The sequence below is a fragment of the Fistularia commersonii genome, chromosome 23, assembly GCF_037954325.1.
Source record: "Fistularia commersonii isolate RoL2024-O1a breed Wild chromosome 23, RoL_Fcom_v1.0, whole genome shotgun sequence".
Classification (NCBI taxonomy): Eukaryota; Metazoa; Chordata; class Actinopteri; order Syngnathiformes; family Fistulariidae; genus Fistularia; species Fistularia commersonii.
Window position 1 is genome coordinate 4,015,701 of NC_141306.1, and position 23,793 is coordinate 4,039,493.

Sequence of the window (23,793 nt, forward strand, 5' to 3'; positions counted from 1 at the left end):
GCATCTGTGCTATCACAACCTCACCCATCCACACGTGTCATGACCTAACGCTGTTGTCTATTTCTATCCTTGTTGGTCTCAGCCCATTCGCATCCTGCTTATTTCTGTTTGTTTTTGTCATTGCTATTGTCACTGTTTATGTTCCTACCCCTGTTGTCATTTTGGCTGTCTATTTTCACCCTTGTCTTTTTTTCCCCATTCTGTTGTCCATTCTTATCCTTGATGTTGGAGTTGTTCTCTCTGTTGTCTATTCATTCGTGGATGTCTTTTGCTATCTTCTAATTGTCTTTATTTATATTTATATTCATATTTATTGACACAATAAATGTTACACTGCTGTGACAAAAGAATTTCCCCTATGAGGATCAGTAAAGTTTATCTTATCTTATCTTATCATGTAATAATAACAATAATAATAATTATTATAATAACTGCAGTTGATGTTTTAGGGGTAGATCACTGTGTGTGTGTGTGTGTGTGTGTGTGTGTGTGTGTGTGTGTGTGTGTGTGTGTAACGAACGTCTCTTCCCAACCCCAGGGCAGTAAGAACGAACTGCATTTTGGAAAAATGTGTTTAACCCTAACACACTAACATCAACAATTCTTGTCATGTGATTTTCATTGTGTTGCGATTGTGTATTGCCAATATCTGCAATATTTGTTTCCCTCCTGCCATCGGCCCAACTATAAATTAATGAAAACTGTATTTTATCCAGGATATTGTATTGGGTGAAATATATCCAACGTTAGAGATGGTGTTACTTATTTTAACATTAGTGTTCTAGTGTTAACTTACACAGTTTATTTGTGTGTATGAGTATATATATATATATATGTGCATAGAAAGTGACTTTTTTACTTACACTTTTTCTATGGCTTTTTGATCTTTTTGATTATTGTACACATTTATGTTTTTGTGCTTCCCCTGTCTAAACAGATCGTTTGTGTGTGTGTGTGTGTGTGTGTGTGTATATATATATATTTGTTTTTATTATTTCCTGCGGGGCCTCCTCGAGGGGGGCGTGTCCATGCGGCCCGGGGAGCACCAATGGGGTTGCAGCGCGGCTGCACGAGGCGCGCACGGCGGGCGGCGACCCTTCCCGTCAGCCAGACGCCGTCGACGCGAGCAGCCGCGCACCGCCTGTCACTCAAACGTCGCTTCCGTGCGTGAGATGCTCCGCTCGGGGCTCTCGGGACTTTAACCGGCTCCCGTGGTTCCGGTCCAACGCGCTCTCCCGTAGGAAGAGGTCAAAGGTGAACCGGAAACCGCATGGAGGACGCAACAAGTGTGGCGCGCGCCCCGCTCGACGACGTCAAGATTGAGGGCCGTCTGCGCGCGGATGCACGCGCCCTGGACGGGATGATCGGTGAGTTCTGCGCCTGCGCAGTGTAAACACCTTATTTTGATTTTTTTTTTTTTTTTTTTTTTTTGCGGAGGACGGGAAACGTATCGGGTGGGCAGCGTGGAAACGCGTGGAAAAATCCTGAGCCGGAAAATTGATGTATATCACAATCAGAATTACTTTCTCGATCCCCATGGGGGAGAGTGTTTTTTTGCTGCAGGAGTTGCTCCTACTCAAGATAATAAATAAAAACATCAAAATAAAAATCAATGTGAAAAATAAGCATAAAAGTATGTACAAGTATATATACAGGTCAATTGAAGATGTGATTTGGCCTTTTTCACTGCCTGTATTTTCATATTTTAAATGTAAATGTAAACTCATAACCTGTGATCACAATCATAGTCTTTATATCAAATCAAATTTTAAAAATTCGGAATCCCATGATGGGCTCTGTTAAAGCCCCCTCTTGCCAAGTTTTATTGCTCACGTTCCAGATGCACCTGCAGGCCGTGAAACGCCAAAACTGAGATGCTTGAAAAGAAGGACCAGAAGCCGTGAATCAAATATTTAAGTGTTTCTGTAAAATATATTATTGCATGCTCAGTTAAAAATAAATCAGTGCATACCAGGTGACCTTATAACATACAGTGAATTGCACTGTGAAATGCACAATGTGTTTATTTGTGCACGTGCGTAAAATCTAATTTTTCCCGTCTGATTCGGCCTTTATAACTCCAGAATTGCTTTTGCGTGCTTCAAACGGCGACAATCTGCCACGACTGTCAAAGCTCTGAAATGAAAGAAAGAACGGACACTGCAAAGCTGAAATGTGTTTGATCTCTCAGCACGGTTGACGACACGTAGCGACTGAAGCAAATCTGCGATAACATTGTCTTTCATGGAACAAACGCTGATCACACAACCTGGTAAAAGTCACCTCACGCCGGGTCAGTACTCGGTCACTCGTTCATGCGATTCACTTAGAAGGGAATCAACAAGTGAATTTGGTAAAACAGGTTTTAGAGGGGTTAAACTTTACCCAAATTCATTCAGCCTAATTATTTAATACTTAATTTCTCAAATCGGCTGTGTCATGTAGCTTTAAGCAGCAGGGACTATCAAATTCAGCAGTGTCGCAAATGTATTATGGACAAGTCTGAGGTTTAGATGAATTGAAATGTCCAAAACAAATTTAATTATGATAAAATATGAATCAACACAGCACGGATGTCAGAAGGATGTCAGACACACATTAACTGCATTGTTTAAAATGCATTGTGTTAGAATGATATGCACGCATCAAAACAAAAAGCCAGAAGCTTAAAGGCATCGCACACACCCACACTGTGCAGCCGGAAGAAAGAAAACAAATTCACATCTTTATCAAATCCAGCGCAAGCGATTCCATTTAAAGAAAAAGAAATAAAAACACCTCACTTTCCGCCAGCACGTCAAATGAACACCGGACTAACAAGTAGCATTAACACGCCCCATCACAATCTCATATATTCAGTAATAACTTGCATTTTTATGATTAGCTTGATTTGACTTGAGGTTTTATTGTTGCATTCACAGTTCTCTGTAAACGTCTGGGATTGATTTAAAGCTCCTTAAGTTGTCTTGAAATGTATGCATAATAATTCAATATTATTATTATTATCAATAATAATCAAATAACAATAATAAAAACAATAATAATAATTACAATGTAACTATTCACTCGATTAAACTCAATAGACTTGAACCAGCGTTATCTGGGATTTGTGAACCGTCGTTGACTCCGGTGTGTGTGTGTGTGTGTGTGTGTGTGTGTGTGTGTGTGTGTCCGCAGGCGGCAGTGACCTCCTCAGGTGCGAGGGCTGCACGCGCCCCATCGCCGACCGCTTCCTGCTGCGCGTGAGCGACACGTCGTGGCACGAGCGCTGCCTCCGGTGCGCCGCGTGCCGGCGGCCGCTCGCCGCCACCTGCTTCTTCCGGGACGCCCGGGTTTTCTGCAGGACCGACTACCGGCGGTAAGGGGCGACCACCGGGGCCCGCTTTCTTTCTTTCTTTTTTATTTTTTGTGAAACGATCGACTTCGATCTTAATCGACTAATGCATTTAATAATGCAAGAAGGGTTTCATCGCGAATCGAATTAAACGATCTATTAGGAATAATCGATCGATTGTTTTTTGATGTTGATCTGTCAGTGTGACAAGTTGAATCAATCTAAATCGAATAGCTCAAAACTCCCGTAAACGGTCAGTGAAAAATCCACTGGATTAGCAAATGACGTCATTTGTTCGATAGAAAACCAGCACTGAAGGACTCAGTGGAAATAAAAGAATTGAAATCGATAATGATTAATTAAAATACTCTCAGTTAATTCCATATCAGAATTATTTGACGATTTATATTCAACCTTGTTTTGATGGAAGCACAATTCCTGGCTGTGGACTGATTTCTAGTCACTTGGACATTTTCTGTATTAAGATTTGAAGTTCGGGGAGCCGAGCTTTTTGGTTTATTTATTTTATTCATTTACTTTTTCCAATGTTACTTTTGCATTTATATGGATGGATTTTTTTCCAATGTTATTTTCACATTTATGTAGATGGAATTTTATTTTTTTTTTTTAATTTTTATTTTTTTTACATTTAATGTGAGTTCTAGATCATTGGATTGAACATCCAATCAAGAAAATAACACTGCTCCCACAGTGAGCTTCAAATCCCACCACAGGGACATCAGCATTAGTTTCTGGCCAATAACATCAAACGCACTCTGCCTGAAATTCTCTTTTGAATAATCATAAACATTCAGTCATGCAATTTCTGTCCTGTGCTGGAGCCTATAAGACACACTCGGGCATCAATGTACACCAGTGCTATCATTCAGCAACATATTTTGGTTTATGAAAATGAATTTAGGGAGAATGAATCCCTTTTTAGTTGAATTTTTGCTCTTGTGGGCAGACAATTTACAGCAAAGATCACTTTTGTGTCCGGGAGATTTGAGCGATGATGTTATGCATTGCGGTGAGTCATTCATGAATGGGCCTGCTGAGTGTTTATACTCCCCCTCCTCCTATTTCACAGGAATAAACGCCGCCATAGACCTGAATGCAACGAGTAACTCGTGTCAGTGTCGCTTCATACTTTCCGTCCAGATGAAACACTTTCTCGCTCCCGACTTAGACTTAAGACTTAGATTTGGGGGATTTATCGTGACCATCGGTTTTGCCACAAATGATCCTCACCCGTCGCTCGATCTCTGACATCACTCAGAGGGATCCGCTCGAAAAGGGAGGGTTGAATGACCATTGACGGATGTGTGTGTGTGTATGTGTTTGTATGTGATTTCTCGGATTATGTGTTACACGGGCTGCTCCAGTATCAAGTGGCTGGCTGGTCAGTCCGCGTCCCCCCTCCAACCCGTTTACTGGTAGCGGCGATTTGGCTCACCAATATCGCAGGCCCATCTGACATTTTCCTCAAACTGCCAAGTGGATCAAGCCTTCGTGGACACGTGATGGAGGTTTTCTGGAAGCAAAAAGAAACAGGATCACGCCGGATAAAGGCACACTTTTTCGGATTGTTCGCAGTTATTGTAAACTAATGATCATGATATCACATTCTTAATCGGTTAATTATGAATATATTCTCTGCATTGGGGACGTTTGCTTTAGTTCACTTTGCCTGGGGTGAACTTATTTTCACTAAGAACGTATGACCTGGATCGATAAAGGGAAAGACGTGTGCCCCTGAAAATAAAAAACTTGTGACGACAAAATGAGCAGTGGTCCAGTTGTAACAATTTAAATAATTTTTTCTCCTTATTTTTGCGAGGAAAGCTAATAATTAAAGAAATTACTAATAACAATAATTATTATTTATGATACTAACCATTATATTACTACTATTACTACTCATAATAATATTATAACAATAATGAAAAACTAAAATTGCAAATATTTATGTTGGGAGTTTTACCAATCGCCTTGGTGAATTCAGATATCTGCCAGTTATCACAAAATTCCACTAATCGTTTATCTGTAACTGACATATTGGTAAGTTACAAGATGAAAAATGCGTGCGGATGTCATGGAAACCAAGCAGAAACACACTTCCAGTTTGGTTTGGATGTGCCAAGTGAAAAACTGGTCCGCCCGTTCAAACCCCGCTTGTTGTTGAGTGGAAGGGGGGGGTTGTGTGTTGCTGCTGGGTGGTCCGGCCTGCTGTCTGCTAGCTTTTTCCAGACAGCGCGTTGACGGCGGGCCGTCTGACTGGCAGTCTCGTCTCTCTGCTGGGCGCCCCTGTGAACCTGTCACACACCCTTCACGACTATTGTCTTCTGGAGTCTGAAAGAGCTTTCAACACTGAGGCCATTGCTTCAGTGTCGCTGCTGCGCGCTGGAGGTTTGGCCTGCGACAGCAGACAACACGCATCGCCAATCATATCACGCCGATGAGGCGTCCCGGCTAAAAGGATTTCAAGCTTCAGCACGTCTGCAGTTTGACCATGTGGCCAAGTGGCGGGTCGTCTTCCGTGCACAGATTTCCATGTTTAGGCTTTGGTAGTTAATTGTCGTCATGAGCTTTTCTGATTTCTTTTTTTTTTTTTTTTTTTGGTTCGTTTTGTTCTGTGTGTGAGAAAGCGGCCCTCGCCGGGGGTGGCGCAAGGATGCACGTGACCCGAGGAGCGTTTGCTCTGCATGTACAGTTCATTGAATCAAGTTAGACAACAGTTTAAATGGCCGTCCTTTATCGTTTGCAGTTTCATGAGGGGACGTTCTCTCTCCATGGGAAGGCACTCATTCAGCCTTTGGATGATTTGGAGGGTTTTAAAAATGCCACTTTGAGCATGGGACGGGAAACTTCATCCAGCTCCATTGCTACAGGATGGGGACTTACATCTCTATGCTTATCTTCAAAATGTACAAATCATATCTAAATTATAGCTAAACAGCAGTAACAGCAAAAATATTCAATAGTTTGTGGATACCTTTTAAGATTTCTTCTAAAAATCTATCTGACGTGTTCCTCCCAGGAGATTGCGGCAACGTGATTTTAAGTATTGCAAAGTCTTATGTTTATTACATCATGCTACCAAGTAGTGCTATGTAAGGAATATGAGAATATTAATTCTATATCATCTATATCGCTAAATCCTGCACTTGGAACCCCACACAGACACTTAAAAAACATGGAGGCTCCATAGAGAAAGGCCCCCTTGCGGGAATCCACCCAGGGGGCCTTTCTGAGACTAACGTGCTGACCGCTGCGCCACCGTGCCGCCCTCGATAGGAATATATTCAATCCCATTCTGACAGTCCCACCAAGAAGGTCGGCTATAAATGGCTATTATTGTTATATGGCAGTTACATTTGAGCCCAAACGAAAAACCAAACACAGCTATAACCAGTTTGAGACGGATCTGATGAATGATACTGAAAACACAATGGCCGCCCACTAGAATCCAAATATATGGCGCCACGTTAAAGGCAGTCCAAACAGCTCATTGTTGAGATTCTAACAATCTCCCCACCGACGTGAACTAAACAAGAAAAATGGGTTTCACGGTTAGTCGGTAAACGCAACATCAGTAAGTCAGATAATTTACCTTTTGTTGATCTTGTTCTTATTACAATAAGAAAACAGTTAGAAGAAGCCACTGCTGTGCAGCACACGCAGCGGACGGCGGAGGCCAGGGGAGAGATGATGTTGACACAGCTGGACCCGCGGCGTGCGCTTGGCAACACGTGTTTACGAGACGGTCCCGTTCATCATCTTTTCAGGAGCCGGGCTGGTTGCGGTCTGGAGGTTGGAGTGGCAGCGGCGTCTCCCTGCCGGTGAAGCCAGTAGGTCACCGTCTCCGTGGCTGCAAAGATCAAGGCTTAGATTCCCAGAGGGTCAAGCGCCTGCCTTCCCACAATGTCACAAATCATGCATATGTACGTGCCTGTGTGTGTGTGTACGTGTGTTTCCTTGAAATTTGGTTAACAGATCACAAGGCACAGGCATGCCATTTATGCTTCATCCTAAATAGTAGGTACAAAGAAATTATTACAAAAAAAAACTTGCTAGAAAGAGATAGGTGTCACAGCAATGTAGAGATTAGCATCTCCACCTCACAGCAAGAAGGTCCCTGGTTCAATTCCAAGAGCCTTTCTGTGTAGAGTCTCCATGTTCTCCTTTTGTCTGAGCGTGTTTCCTCCGGGTTTCTCCAAACAGTCCAAAATCATGCAGTCGGTTCACTGGGGATCCTAAATTGCCCAGACCTGTGAATGACAGAGTTAATGGTTGCATGGCTTTTAAAGACACATGAATGAGAGGGTGAATGCTTGCATGTCTCTATACGGTGTGTGAATGACAGTAAATGGTTACGTTTCTATGTAATGCATGAATGTGATCGTGAATGCTGCACGTCTATAGGACATTGAGAGACAAGCAAGTGACTGAATGGTTGCTTGTCTCTGTATGACATGTGAACTCAGGAGTGAGTGGCTATATGTATGTATGTTGCCCTGTGATGGACTTGTGATCACATGATAAACGGTATGGATAATGAATGAATGAATGAATGAATGAATGAATGAATGAATGAAAGAAATGCATTTTATTGAATTAAGAGTTCTGATCAGCGCTTTAAACCGTTGGGAGTTCTAGAATAGCTTCCTGTATGGAAGTACTTGGTTTTGGAAACCGTTCTCTCTTGGATTTCTTTATTAGTACACAGCCATATCTTTGCTACCTGTCCTTCTGTATGAGCTGTTCATTTTTCATTTCCAAACAAGCAGCTATGATTCACTGAAAAATGAGCAGGTTTATTTTATTAGAAACCAGAGGATGTGGGGTGCTCCACATTAATCACAGGAGAGGTGAGGATCTAGGAGTAATCACATACCTTGGCACAGCGGGCCGTCCCAGACTCTAAATATGTTCCATCCCCCCCAAGAGAGAGAGAGCAGGGCTAAAAGAAAAAAAAAGGGGGGTTGTATAGAGTCGACCAGAAGAAAGGACGCAGGAACCAGCAGGAGCTCCTTAAAGCCCTGTTCTGTTTAGATACCACAGCTGATCAATGGCTGAGCTCCGCACTAGAAAAACAAGCCTTGGTGAAAACTTTGCGGATCGGGTTTCGTCGCCTCTGCGGACTCTTGGCCCGGCAGCCGCGGGGTGTCCTCCTCCCACCGGCTCCCACATCATCTCGCCGCCATGATTTATGCTACCGGCGCTCTGACCCCATCCTGACTTACAAAAGAGTCAACATGAAACATTTGCTGGGCACGGAGAGCAAAGGAGCGCACCGAGAACACACTCGAGTCGGGACGCCGCCACCGAGGTAGATATTACTGCACATCGCGAGTTTTCCCAGTCGACAAAGGTGTGTATATGAGACAGGTTTATCGCTAGGCTGTCTAAAGTTTCGGGGGGTGGGGGGAAGGCACTCGAGAATATTATCCAGGACTTAAGGGGTCTGTTACTGAACTTTATGATGATTTTTCTGTTGTCATCTTCTGTTATGATGATGGAAATAGTCATTAGCATTACTGTCGAGCCAGATTTTATTTATAAGGTGCCAAATCATGGTTGTCTGATGATATGTTCCAGAGAGCAGTTCTGGACCACACTTTTCACACACAGAAACCCAACATTTCCCCAAAGAGCAAGCACCCTCCAGGAAAAAACAGCATTTTAACCGGGCATAAGTCTCGGACAGATCCAAGCTCAGTGCGGCGGCCTTCTGCCTCGACAGGTTGGTGTAGAAAGAGAGAGAAGGACAGAGAAATGGACAGCAAGAGTTTGACACCTTTAAAATTCATTAGGGAAATAACAACGGTAGATGCCTGGCAGTCGAAAATGTGCAAAATGAGAGAACCCAAGATCTCGGAAGAATCTGTGAGTTCACTATTGTGCACTGATGAAGGGACATGAATGCAGACAAGATAGGCGGCCAAATATTTGTTTAAAAAGAATATTCAGACCATTATTACATGGAAAGGGTTAGTATTAAGGTATTTGTTAATATTGAACTCTCCAAAACAACCAAATACCTGATCTATATCTTTATAGTAGGACACACGATGAGGCTGCGCCACATTTCCATACCTTTTTATGATCCTGAGATTTTAATGCTTTGGGGGGAAACAGCCCTCCAACCCCGAGCGTTTTGGGGGGAAACCTGAGGCAGAGAGTCGTGGCTATAAAAGACCTGGTACAATAAAATATCACACTTGTGACATTTTAATGTAGCCTTTCTCGTGGCGTGACACCCAGGCTCCTATTTTGGTGGAAAACTCTTCACAAGATAATATTTAGTCATGGTCCCCGGGGTGTTTGCAGGAGATCAAGCATGTGGTGGCATCTCTGAGGAGGTGCAAGCTGCTCGGCGGGCTCCATCATACTACCCACACGCTGTGTTTGTCTCTTGTCTTGCGCACACACACACACACACACAAAACTTCTGACTGATCTTGTAGACTTCTGGATCTTTCCAGATCCATTCCTCATCATCAAGCATCAGTATATTTTTTACCCGTCATCCAAATTCAGTCACACAAAGATTCTTGTCTGTCTTATCTCTGATGTGCTGCTGTCATCACCGAGTGTGTTCTCGAATCGGTGTGTGTGTGTGTGTGTGTAAATGATGTCACCAGCTGGTCACTAACGATGAGCGGCTCCACATGAAAGATGAGCAGAACGGTCGAGATTGACGTCAACCAACGCTGGGTCTCTGTCAATAACAGGCCCACTGCCCTTAAATGACTCACTGGTTACCATGGGAATCATCATGGCGGTGTCCCTCAGGCTTCCTGTACAAACACACGCACACAAACACACACACACACACACACACACACACGTTAACACAATGCACGCAACATCTCTTGTCATATGCTGCTTTTTGCTCACCAACACACTATAACTACCAATAACATGGATTAAAAGGCACAAAAAGGAGAAATGTCCAAACGTGATTTGTTATTATTGTCGTTTATATGATTTTAATAGTTTGCATTTATATATTTTTATATATAAAAGTCTTTTTAAACATGTTTCGTTCTTTTGTGGAAAAACACTTTTGACTCATTGTGACCGCAAAGCCTGACTGCCCTCCACCCACTTTGAGTTTTAATTATTATTACCTGCATCAAGTTTTTTTTAAGCAGCAAAAAAATCCACAGTTCAATAAGGGAAGTGTGTTTTGCGAGCAGTGCTGACACAACAAAGTTTTGTTTCTTTGACTTGCATCTTTTAAGATGTGAACGGTCTGTTGTAAACAGCAAATAGCAAAGGTGCCTGTGTTTAAATACATTTCAGTCATCCCTTTTGTAAAGCCGCACTTGGAACTCTTTAGCCTTATTTGTGTCGAGACGGGACTGATCGGGACAAAATATTAAAAATGATGACACGTAAGTGTTTATTCATTCATTCTATCCTTCACTCAAGGTGATGGAGCCCAGCTGCCATTAGGGACCAGTCGCCAGTCAATCTCAAAACCACATATAGAGACAAACAACCATTCACATGCCATACAGAGTGATACAACCAGTCAATCAGAGAACATGGAGACTCCACAGAAAGCCCCCCCCCGTTGGAATCGAACCCTCTTGTGAGGCAGAAGCATTAACCACTACGCTGCCGTGTCGCCGATATAAGTCTTATATATTTCAAATTGTTGCTACTTGCGTAATAACATTGACACTGTAATGTTGTGTATATAAGCTATTTGCTGTCTCAGCGTGGTGAGAAGTACACGCACAACCGCATACACACCTGAATTTTCTGATTAGAATAATATCAGCAAAAAATTGATAATTTTATGTAAAGTTGTGGCTGACGGCTATTTTATTTATCTTTTATCTGTAATTATCATTACTAATACTACATTTACTCATACTATTATCAGGAAACACACGCTCAAGCATGAAACCAAGAACACTGTATTTAAAACCCGAAGTTTCTACTTCTGCTTTTCATCAGGAAAAATGCCGACCCTCACTCTGACATTGAACGCAGTTCTAATGAATGGGAAGTTTACACATCAGGAAACCCGGACACTCGGACCTTTGACTCAACTTCTATATATGTGTGTGTGTGTGTGTGTGTGTGGTTGGTATATGTGAGTGTGGCAGTACACACATGTTTGTAGGTGTTAAAGTGTTTTCGGTCGGAACGGGGACGCTGGTGAAGTGTTTACGTTGGCCGATGGCGAACGCCGATGTCGAAAAATATACAACTCCTGCCCCCCCGATACCTTTCTGCTTTAGAGAAACCTTTGTGTTGCTGGTTCTTTACTCTACTGGAACGACCTGGAAAAGATGTAAATACCGAGATGATGACATGCGGCATAAAGTAGATCATGAATCAAACTTAAACTGCACAAGTAAAACATAAACGCATTCATTTAATTGAGTCAGCTTAATATATCATTCTCTTGCAGGCCAATTAATTAAATGCCTGTTGGAAAAAAAGCTTGAATACGAATGTAATGAAGTTACTTAAACAATTATGTGGCCAAATGTCAAATTGAATGCACCAGAAATAGGGTGTGGATTAAAAAGAAAATACGGTGATTGTGCATGTAACGTTGAAATAAATCATTTTAAAAACCATTCGAAAATATCACAAACACTGGAGAAAATAGCTCAGAAGCACTTTTGACCATGAACAACTTGGCATCGCTGTGATGCTCCAGGGTGAGAAAACAGGAGCGACGGCTCCCTTGGCAAAGCTTTTTTTACATTCTATTTTTTTTTTTCAAATCGGGCGCCCTGGATCATCTCCAGATATTCACGCCGTCTTGCACGCTTAGGGCGTGAAGCCAGGCCGGAAACTAAGAACAGGTTCCACCCCGGTTAAGGCCTGGCAATGGTGACGTAACATAAACAAGGATTTAGCATAAATGAGCGCACAGCAGGAGGGCCTTCAGCTTCGCCTGGACACCAAAGGGAGCAAGAACTTCTCGAAACCTTGACTGATAATGTTCGTGATTCCACCCCGTGGTTTTTACGCTGAGCATTGCTTTTTCACATCTGCCTTGATTGTGGCCAAATATCCCAAGCATCCTCGGGGGTCAATCAGTGTTTCACATTCTCTTTACCAACACTCCTCCAAAAGTCACCTTCCCTCCACAAACCAGAATTCTCAGTTCTGAAGCTGAAGTACTGCACACTCATTTCTTTTCCATTTTTATTTTAGTTTTTAGTTTGCTGACTGGCTATTATATTTCACGTTGGTAAAATGTTTATTGTTATACATTTTGGAAGGACACAGTGGCCCATTTGGATAGACCGCCTCCCCCGTTACAGAGCGGGTACAGATGGTTCTGTGGCCTGTTTATCGATATTGTTTGTAGGCTTTTCATGCAGCAGGTGCCTGAGCGACGGAGCCAGTCAGCGTAGTCGGAGGTGACCTGGCCCGACTCCCAGCTGTATAAAACCCACCTCGTGGTATTCCCATCGCTCTTCCTCTCTGCGCTCATTCTCCCCGCAACTTTGTCTCTTCACGTCTTTTTTTGTTTGCCGCCCACTGGGCCTGACGCACACGTCACCCCAGCACACCAACCAGTGAGTCCAATGACACTTTTACCTCATATTAATTTATATTCACTCCATGCGCTTATCATTAGTTACTGTACTGATATGAGTGTATTATATTTGGCTTTTTTTCCCCATTTCATTTGTGCTATGCACTCCACGGGTCAAAAGATTTAAAAATATCACAATACTTGCCTCTGTAGGACCCATGGAAAAGAGAGAGGGGTCGGGTGACTCTTCTGCAGGGCAAAACTGGACAAATGTCCAATTTACGTTTTCACATTAGAAAAAAAAAATAGAAAATGAGGAAAAGCTAAAAGAAGTCACTTTCTACAGCTTTGAAAAAAGGTGCACATCTCAGCTTAGCTCCCAAAGGTATAGCGATGCTAATACACATGTAACATTGGGATTTAGGGGACGGCCCATCCAATCAGAAAGTTGGTGGTTCAATTTCCCAGCTTGCTCCCTGGAGAGCCACACCTTGCAGGTGTGTGAGGTCATGCTCGTGTGAATGGGTGAACGCTATCTAACTTACATGGGCTGTATAAGTTGAGAACATTAACAATTAATACTGCACTGGTTGGTGCTCACCACGGGTCGGCCAGAAGCTCAGTAACCCAACAGGGTGATAACTTCTGGCCTTAACCAAACTTTTTATATCTTTTGACTTCTTAGTTCGAAGTAAAACTCATTGTCGAGTACTCTTTTACAACATTCCCCCAAAGGTCATCTACCTTCGTTTCAAGCGATGGGTGAGTGTCAGGCTCATTCCCCCGCTAACAAACATGTTAAAGTGGGTCCCTGGAGAATCTCCGGGCCTTACTCTGACTTTTTGAGCTTTGGCTGAGCAAACAGCACATCCCCTCTTTTCTGATGGCTGCTTTTATTTCTTCCGGCCTCCGTCACAATAAACTTTTGATCACTCGGGCTAATTAAAACTCCAACAAGCTGCCACCCAAAGCCGCCACCCAGCCTCCTCCTTTATGTCGCCCAGCTCCCCAAGGAGGGAGAGCAAACAAGAGAACAGTGCAGGAACACACACAGTCTGTTTTTGCTCCTTCATCTCTCTCGGCTTCTCTTATCCCCTCTAATCCTGTACTTCTTTATGCTCGCTAAGCTGCTGGAGCAATGTGGCCGAATAGGGTACAGGCCAAGAGAGTCAAGGAGGGCCCTCCAAGGAGGCGTCCCCACCTCACTGAAATACTGAAGTCTAGTCATTATTCCGCCATGTTGGAACAATCATACACTCTCCTTCGATGTTAAAGGTAAATATATTATTTTAAAATGGCATAACAGATAAAAAAGGTGAAACGTATGCATCATCGACATGTAAATGGATCATTGACGTAATTCATGTCATCTTTACTGAGAGGATACTGGTGAAGGTATCACCGCTCCTGAAATGTAGACGAAACGTTCTCCGCAGCCAAAAGACAGGAGATCATTATCTTCTCATTTAATCAAATATGCCTAGAGTGTAAATATTCTTAATCTAAACCGCTGCTGCTGTCGCTGTGGGTCATAAATCTGCTTTAGGCCAGAAACCGGTCACATTCTTGTTCGGAAAGTCAACGCTTCCTGAAAATGTGCACACAGAATATGATAGCAAGAGGCGCTTTACTTAGGGCTCTTCTTTCTGAAAACAAATTTGATGGAAGACCGAATGCCTGAAAACAGGAAGTTTCAATATATGAGGATTGTCAAAAACTAAAATGCACAATACAATTGGAAAGAGGGATGACATCTGTTTGCTGACTAGGATGAAACATCCATGCAAGAAACACAGAAATGACCTGGATTCAATCCTGAAATACACAAAAGACTTCATGAAGACATGGTATTTATAGCAACAGAGATCGGCCACATAATAATAATAATGATTTATCCTTTATAAATCCCTCATGGGGAAATGTGTTCTCTGCAATTATCCCATCATGGATGAACCATGAGCAGTGGGCTGCCGTCCATCAGCGCCAGGGGAGCAGTTAGGGGTCCAGTGTCTTGCTCAACAACACCTGGACATACTAGGAGGAGCCGGGAACCAAACCGGGAATGTTCGGTTCCAAAGACAACTTCTCTACCTCCTGCACCATGACCCCCAAATAAAGGCAAACTAGTTTGGGACTTGAGTGTAATTAATAGATAAAAAACAACTCCTCTTTGTATAATATACGAGTTGGCCTGAACTGCCAAATGTGTGCTTAGGTGAACTCATACCCAGATTCTGTTCATTGGTAGCCATTTCCATCCACAGATGGAAAACATGCTTACTGTACACGGACTATCAGTTGTTGTTATTTTTCATTGCACTTTGTACTACCCGTGCAGTATTTTTGGCTGCCGGCTGATCGAGAGGTGCCAGAAAACGAATGGTTATTTATCACAATGAAGGATGAAGGTTTGCTTTGTCAGTGGCTGAAGCAAATGACCTGTTACCACACACCTGCCATAGGAAACAAAGCAAAGCCCATTCATTTCAATTCTCTCACAAACCATTGCTTTGAGGGTTTTATATACACAGGAGGACTATTTCACCCCGATGGGGCTCTCGTGAAACCGAAACACTCGGTGGAAATGGAAAATATTTCTAGTGCACTCAGCGAGTGTCTACAAGTCAACGAGGTTCTCGCAAAGAAAGGACGGATGTGTGTCTGAAGCCGGGAGCGGAGCGAGTGTGTGACACAGTTCCCTTATAGGGCCAGTGAACCTTTTCAAATCTTAATAATAATTGGAAATTAAGAGCTGCGTTTTTGATCTAAACGGGTAGATAGATAAGTAACTTTGGTATTTTTTGAAGTGATGACAGCTGAGATGCTGTTCCAACATCAAGAGGGCCTTGGCTATTCCTGTCTATTCATTTCTACCTTGAATAATGGCAGGAAGGTTTTTTTTTTTTTTTTTCCTCGCCTGTAACTCAGCCCTCAGAACAGCGGGGTTAATTAATTCCTCTCGCAAAAACTTCAATCGAACATTGAAGCAATCGCAGAGCCTCGGTATTGGATTACGTCCGGCAGCCCAACCGGACCTAAAGAAGTGGCTGCTGATTATTTGCACGTCTCTATAGAAGGCCTCGCACGGCGGAGACAGAGGGAGGCGGAGTGAAAGAGCTTTTGAAAAGGGTGTAGTGATATTCATAGAGGAGGAGTGCAGCTGTCCAAACATTCGGCCCTTCTGTACCTGCCCTACTGCTACCTCCTTCATCATCAACATCATCATCATCAGCGACATGTCTCCGCTGGCCGGATCCAGCGCTCATTTGCTGTTGGTATACCGCAGTGACCGCAGCAAAATTATATTTAAACAATGTTAAGTACATTCGTTGTCTTGAACTTTATGGCACCGAAAAAAAAAAAAAATGAAATATCTTAACTGTGCAGTACTGGAAAACCTCTGCACAGCGGTTTGCTGTCTTGTGATTTGAGTCGATGAGGTTCAAAGCAGTAACCCCTTGGTTACCAGACATCGAAGTGACACCCACAGCCGTGCTCGTCACACCTTTGCCCTCCAGTGGTCTGTTATTTGGCACGTGCATGAAAACAAGTGAAACATGCACAGGGGTTAGCGCTTACTCCTCACAGCAAATAAGGTCCCCGGTTGAATTCCAATATGTTCTCCTTGTGTCTTCGTGGCCTCCCTCCGGTTTCCTCCCGCCGTCCAAAAACATGCAGGAGGTTCGTCAAAGACCCTGAATTGTCCAGAAGTGTGAATAACAGGGGGAACGGTCTGCAACACCAGCATAAATGTGTTTGCAGAGATGGATCAGCTCCAAATTGAGAGGACATGAGAAGACGCGTGCTGGTCCATTGTGGAAACATTTTGAAGCTAACTGCTAACTGCATCTGTTTCTGCCGTCTCCTCAGATTGTTTGCCTCAAAGTGCAGCGGCTGCATGGAGAAAATAGCGCCCACAGAGTTTATCATGCGAGCTCAAGGCAGCATCTACCACCTCCGCTGCTTCCGCTGCTGCGTCTGCGAGCGGCAGCTGTGCAAAGGAGATGAGTTTGTTATGATAGAAGGCCGGCTGCTGTGCAAAAGCGACTATGAGAGGGACCTGCACAGCCCGGTCAGCCCACAGGACTCCGACTCAGGTACTGTTTTCAAAAGCATAGATTTACCTAAAAGGCCTTCCAAAAGTAAGTTAAGGGCTAATATTTTCCTTTTTTGAAATCATAAGAATAACTATAACAACACGTTTGTGTTAAGTCTAACATGTCTATGGAGGCTCTCGGTCATCCAGGTCAGGGTGAATTCTTGTCCAAATCTACTTGTCGTGGCAACCGGACTTGAATTTCTTCACTTGAATACATTTCACCCCTCTTGAAACGTATTCAAGTAAAGAAATACAAGTCCAGTTGCCACCACAAGAAGATTTCGACAAGAAGGCAAAGTCTCACAAAAGCCGCAGTACAATGAGTCTCTCTTTGGCTCTGCCAGCAGGCAACAGTTACGATGAGGATCTTGATGGGATGTCAGAGACCGGCCCCCCTGGCCAGCTAAAAGGCAACGACGACAGAAAAGACCCTCGTCGCCCCAAGAGGCCACGCACCATCCTCACCACCCAGCAGAGGCGAGCCTTCAAGGCCTCCTTCGAGGTTTCATCCAAACCCTGCAGAAAGGTGCGAACCCAAGTTACCCTGATCTCCAGCTTTAATAGAAATTACTCACAATATTGTCCTTCCATTTATCAGTGAATGAAATTACACAGGTTGTGTATTGTAAGTGGCAAAATGTTGGGTCACTACAAAGATCTGTGTGTGTATGGAAGGTATGTGTTAGCATGTTGGCAGCTTCCCGCACAGCCTCTGCCAATCCTGTGTGAACGGTCTAATATATTATTATACATCCACCCCGTGAGTGGATGTGATGTGGGCCGGGTGGGTTTGCAGAGTGAGATGACATTTAATTTTGACAGGTTCTTTCTGGTTGCCAGGATTAGGACTGTTCCCTAATATTTCATCGGAAATATAACCTCTCCTTCGTGTTCTTTAAGTAAACCTCTTTAACCGCAAACCTGCTGCATTGTGGAAACATTTTTACCAGCAGCAGAAAATGTGCAAGCGTTTTTTGAATCTGTCTTCTCTTCAAATAATTTCGGTATTTATGGTCGGATCGCTGCTGGACGACCTCGCCATCGGCACGGCGGTACGGCGGTCAGCTCCAACCTCTGGGTCCCTGGTTCGATTCTGACAAGTTGCCTTCCAGTGCGGAGTCTCCATGTTCTGCGTGGATTTCCTCCCACAGTCCAAAAACACGCAGGACATGGCCTGGGCTGAAGCCCACCATTCATTCATTCATGGATAATGAATGAATATTTGAATCCAACATCTACAAATTTGTACTTGGGGTGGAGGAGGGAGGGGGTCAAAGCTGATGCATTCAAAGAAACGGAAAACAGAGGAAAATTCTGAGAGACTTTAAAGATCATGTCTGCTTCCAATTTGATGTTGGTGAGATTATCTTGACACACTGGAAAAAAGACTCTTTTTGATTTGTAACCGTGAATGAATGAATGAATTCCTTCCACTAAATCCATCCAGACGAGTGAGGGCATCATATTCCTTCTCATAACCTTCAGAGGGAATAAGTATCATCTCCTTTATTCAAAAAGACTTCCGTGAATATAGCCAAAGTAATCTATTACTGTTCTTTCTGCCATTTTACTCCAGAAATTTAAATTCTGCATGTTGCGTCAGCGCTTGAAAGGGGCTTCTGATTTTGACCTTTCTGTGCCCCCTCCCCCCCCCAGGTGAGAGAGACGCTGGCAGCAGAGACTGGCCTGAGTGTACGTGTGGTCCAGGTCTGGTTCCAGAACCAGAGAGCGAAGGTCAGTGCGGTGACAAACCAAGCCGACTACTATTCCCATGATGATTTGAATAACCACCTCGCTCTTATTGACCCAGAAGAGACTTTTCAACGTGAACGTAAAATACAGGAAATACTTACCCCTCTTTTAAAGTTGACGTTTCCATGTGTTAATGAGTTCCATCCCTGTAGGCCGAGCAGATCGTCACAGGTTCCCTCTTCTTTGATTATCGTCCAACGTCAGATCTTTAAATATAACTTTGGATTAGCATTATATTTGTCATACCTCAGCTAAACAAACAGCGGGATCAAATAAATGTAGTGGAAGTTCAGCACCAGGAATAGACCCGCGGTTGCATTTCATTATACAGATCCTTTTTGCATGTTAATTTTGGTTTTAACATCACACACTGAATCACTGATCCATCCCTGGAATTCCTACTGTAATCGTATTTCATCGTCATACCGATATTTTTACTGAGTGATCATGTTCATACGATTTGTGGCAAAGACAACCTTTCCACGGCATGGTTACTTCTTTATTTAATATGTTGCCTGAAACAGTCCCGTGCAAAAGGAGCAGCGCAACTCATGACCCCTTTTCATTACATTTCATTACATCATATTATATTTTCATGTTGTGATGAGGCTTTAGATAGCAGAGATAAACAGCAGTGACAGCTATGATAGGATAGGCTCCAGCCCACTCTGAAATTCAGGATAAACAAATAGATAATGAATAAATTAATGGTTTTATCACTAACCCATGTTGGTTTATTCACAGATGAAGAAATTAGCCCGCCGACAGCAACATCAACAAGAACAACACAGCAGTCAAAGGCTGGGTGAGGGATTTCTTGATTTTCTAGGGGTGCTTTGTGTGGTGGCCAATCTTCGAACTGTATTCTGTGACTGTTCAGAAACAGCTTGGAATAGGAGATGTATTGAGAGCAATACCGATTGTCGCTCTGCAAACACTCGCCAGGTAAAATGGCTCGTGAAAAGCGCGATCAGAAATCTAACCCCTCTCCCTTGCTGGACTTTGACGGCAAGGCTGTAAAGCAGTGCTGTTCTCCGCAGCGCCGTGGTCTCGCAGCGGATATGAGGAGACAGTTTAGATAAGTTGCTCAGAGCTTTTGGCAACAACTCCTCCTGTCTGTTCAGAGACTCCCAGCATGTCAATATTGGCATAGCAGCAGGTTTTATTACAGTGGAAGGCATCGCTGTAAATCAAGTGAGCGGAGCGAACCGGGGCGCAATTGTTGTTTAATGTTGGAATGAGACGAAGGGTTTTTTGGATGACACGATGGGGAGACATCCTCAGGATCAAACAGCTGGTCAGACGTCCCGTGTACACATTTTAATGAGATACAGTCTGTTGTGCGGCAACTACAGCTTGTCGGAAAACAAAGTCCGCGTCTTCATCTAGACGTCCCGGCTGGCACTAGAGCTGTCATATTTTTTTGTGAATTTAATATTTTTAAACAACTAACCTAATCCTTTTCATTTGAAGTTAAATTAATCTTGATTTTTTTTTTCTTTGCGCCATTTTAATCTATACTACTTTCTATGTATTGGGTGGATCAACAACTTTAGACATGATGCATCATATATATATATATATTCTGTACAGTAAACCCTCGTTTATTGCGGGAGTTACGATCTAAAAATAACCCGCAATAGGCGAAATCCACGAATGTTGGTATCCAGCATAATGTTCTTTTTCCTGCAGTCATAAATCCCCAAAGCTAAAGCAGGCTCCATCCTTACAATGGTCTAGTTGCGGACAGTCACAACCCTTTTTGCATCCTTGTTAAACATATTGCTGCTGTCGTCCTTATGTTATTTTTCTCTTTCTTTATGTAGCGAACCAAAGATTAATTTATTCCATAATGGCGCCCTACAGCCGCATAGCTTCTACCTTCATTCAGCATGTCCAGAAGTTAGTTAGTTAACATCTTCCTCCACCGGCCTTTGCCGGTGCAGACGTTTCTTCGGCATTGTGGGTTTTGTCATGGAGAAAATTTGCAAATGTAAATTTGGCAAGCTGTACGGAGACAAGGCGCGGAGATTGTTGACATTGGTCTGCCGTCCTTTAGGCAATTAGGATGCAGAACACAACATACTACACTGTAAAAAAAAAAGCATTTAAAAAACTGCACTAAATAATCTGCGAAACAGTGAAGCCACAAAAGGTGAACCGCGTTATAGCGAGGGTTTACTGGATATTCATAGGGCAAATACAGATTTAGATACAGACAGATCTTCTGCATGCTCAATATATGCCAAAAAAAATTTGAGACCGTTGGCATCTCCATAACCTTGTAGCTTCTACCTGAGTAGCCGGAAAAAAGGCACCATCTCCGTCCCTGTGCGTGCACCGTTGCACGTTCTGGTCTTTTTGGCAGGTATACCAAACAGCTTCAAGTGCACTGTCACCACCTGCCCGACTGGGGAAGGGTTTACTTGCTGGCACGGAGCCCAGTAAAACAAAGACTGTAGTCTGGCTAAGGGAGACGCTTATACTGTATGTGGTGAGTGTAAACAGAAGAGTATGAAGTCACAATTGGGTTTTAGGCAGATTTGAGACACTTAAAGTCCAACCGGGGCCAATAATGCACGCGTAGCTTTGAAAGAATGAAGTGTCTAAGGATGAATCGATGTTTAGTGCTGATTGTTGATGATTCATTAAATAAAAAACTGAACTGACATCTGTCGTCCAAAGACCAAGCACTGGGTGTATCAGTCCAGTTAACTCACTTTTTTTTTGGTTTTTATATTATATCTTTTTGCCAGTAGGTACTACAAAAAAAGAGGATATGAAGGTGAAAATGAACTAGAAGAGTTAGCTGGACGCTAATGCTTGTGTTTTGCTGATCAACAAAAATTCACATGCCTGCGTCTCTGTGCCTCGACTTTTGTGTATTTGAAAAAGAAAAAACAAAAAAAAAGACAACCGCCTTGCTTTGCAATAACGTCCTCTCTTACCGATTGTTACAGATGTGATGTCAGGTTGCATGGATGGCCTGCACAGTTCCTACTCAGGGTCTTTACCCCCAAACCAGCAGCAGATGGTGACAGTTCAACACGGCAGCTACAGCACGGACCCCTTCCAGCAGGGCCTCACTCCTCCGCAGATGCCTGGAGACCACATGAACCCTTACGGTGTGTCTTTACTAAGTGAAATGTTTTGCTCGATTGTCCGCTTTTTACAGTTTACATATCACTTCAGCTGGAGCTTCTGTGTGAGTGAGGTTGTAAAGACAATGTCCGGCCCGATTCCTAAATGCATCACCTGCATATACGCCAAAGTTAGTGTCAACACTGTTGTGAAAAATGGCGGATGTGAAAAGCAAAAAGGGACAGTGTTTGAAAAAGGATTTTCAACATTGTCCCTTTTGCTTTTCAATTCGAAGGATACTTTAAACCATCACCAAAAACTTCAAGTCACACATCAGCCTCCAGTCAGTGTTTTCAGCTCATTCAATAGGATGGACAGCATTCAGGTTTTTGCATTAATATTTCTATTTCACATTAACTATTTCATTATGGTTGCTAAATACAGTTATATTCATTTGTATTCATGTTTTAATACCATTAAGCTGTTTGAGCAACTTGACTCCCTTTTCCCAGGTGAGCCCGTTTTCCATGATGTCGACAGCGACACGTCGCTGACAAGTCTGAGCGACTGCATCATGGCGACGCCGGATATCAGCTCTCTGCACGCCCTGGCGGTGAACCCCATCGACCACCTCTATTCCATGCACAGCTCCTACTTTACTTCCTGAGAGCCACGGACTCTTCATTTCAGCCACGAATCGGGTGTGAGCGGAAAGTTTGTGCAGACGCCGGACGGATGGGGTGATAAAAATCAGGAGGTGGGGATATGTTAACTTGATATTGAAAGACATGTGACTGAGCGCCACCAGACGAAGAGGGAAAAGGGAAACTTGAAAAAAAGCGCAGCACTACAATCAAACAGTCTGAATCTGGGGTTGCTGCTGTCAGTATTTCTCCCGAGAAGAGCAGAAGCATTTATTCGTCGTATCAACGTAGGTTTCAATTGACAAATTGAAAATTGAAATGTAGTCGAAATCAAAGAGCATCACTTTTTGCTCGAAATATACTGTCAAGGTCATTCGATTACTGACATGATAAGCAGCTTTGGAGGAAGTTGGCACTTTGCGGCAGCGGCAGCAGCCATCTTGCGTTCCCCCAAAATGCCTCAGTAGCATTTGCTGATCTGCCGAGTGTGAGATTAATCTGTTGCCAGGCGGGAGAAAGTGGTCTTTTTGTCAACAATGGCAATTTAACCATTTTCGTGCCAGTGTGGTTGTGAACGTGGTCCGCGTCTAGGCTGTGGTGGATTTCTGCCTCGTGGCAAAAGAAGCCCACTTTCTGGCCAAAGCAGCTGTCTCTGCTGTGGCTCACTGCAGAGACACATGGGTGTGGGTGGGGGGCTGAAAAAGCCTGAGCTTCTCCACTGAATATCGATGGATCTCCTCCTCTGAGAGCCTCCCTCCTTTGGAGGGACCCTGCCATAGTCAGGGAGGGGGTAACAGGTCCGTGTGGGGTTTTGGGGATAATAATATTGTCGACGAGGAGATTTTTCTCCAGTCCTCAAGTGTAGATAAGGTACTAGTCTAAGTGGTTCTCAGAAACATCCAGTTTTGTTTGTCAGGATGGACATGATATTTATTTCTCTCTCACATGCTGGTGTCATTAAAGTATATATATGCATATACATATATATGTATATATATAGTAAAATACAGCGATCTCACGGTACGAAACGGGAATGCATTCTGTATTTATCATTGTATTTGTGTTGTTTTGATGGCGATAAATTACGCGCCCTTTGCTATTTATTGTTCCGTTTACTTCATTCAGACATCTTGGAGTGCTTTTTAGATTTGCGAATTTACCCGAAAGTGTTGGCATTTCAAATTAAAATGTGTTCTTATAAATACTTGTGAATGTGTGAATATTGAATACAATCCGGCTGTTATGCAGGGAACACAAGAGATTCATTCTGATGCAGACATAGGTTTTCAACACCGTGTTGATAGTTCGGAGGATTTTGATTTGAGATTTCAGAAAATTGGAAGATAAAAACAAATTTTATGAT

General features: G+C 43.2%; 1 protein-coding gene across 1 annotated transcript; it reads left to right on the forward strand.

Moving 5' to 3' along the window:
• The first annotated feature begins 1,270 nt into the window (after positions 1–1,270).
• LOC147220685 (LIM homeobox transcription factor 1-beta.1-like) lies at positions 1,271–22,458 on the forward strand. Its single transcript, XM_086170104.1, has 8 exons — positions 1,271–1,367; positions 3,178–3,358; positions 16,725–16,951; positions 17,301–17,479; positions 18,610–18,687; positions 19,450–19,510; positions 21,666–21,830; positions 22,299–22,458. Exons 1-8 carry the CDS (start codon positions 1,271–1,273, stop codon positions 22,451–22,453), a joined length of 1,143 nt encoding a protein of 380 aa, XP_086026230.1. The 3' UTR covers positions 22,454–22,458.
• Positions 22,459–23,793: the final 1,335 nt, after the last annotated feature.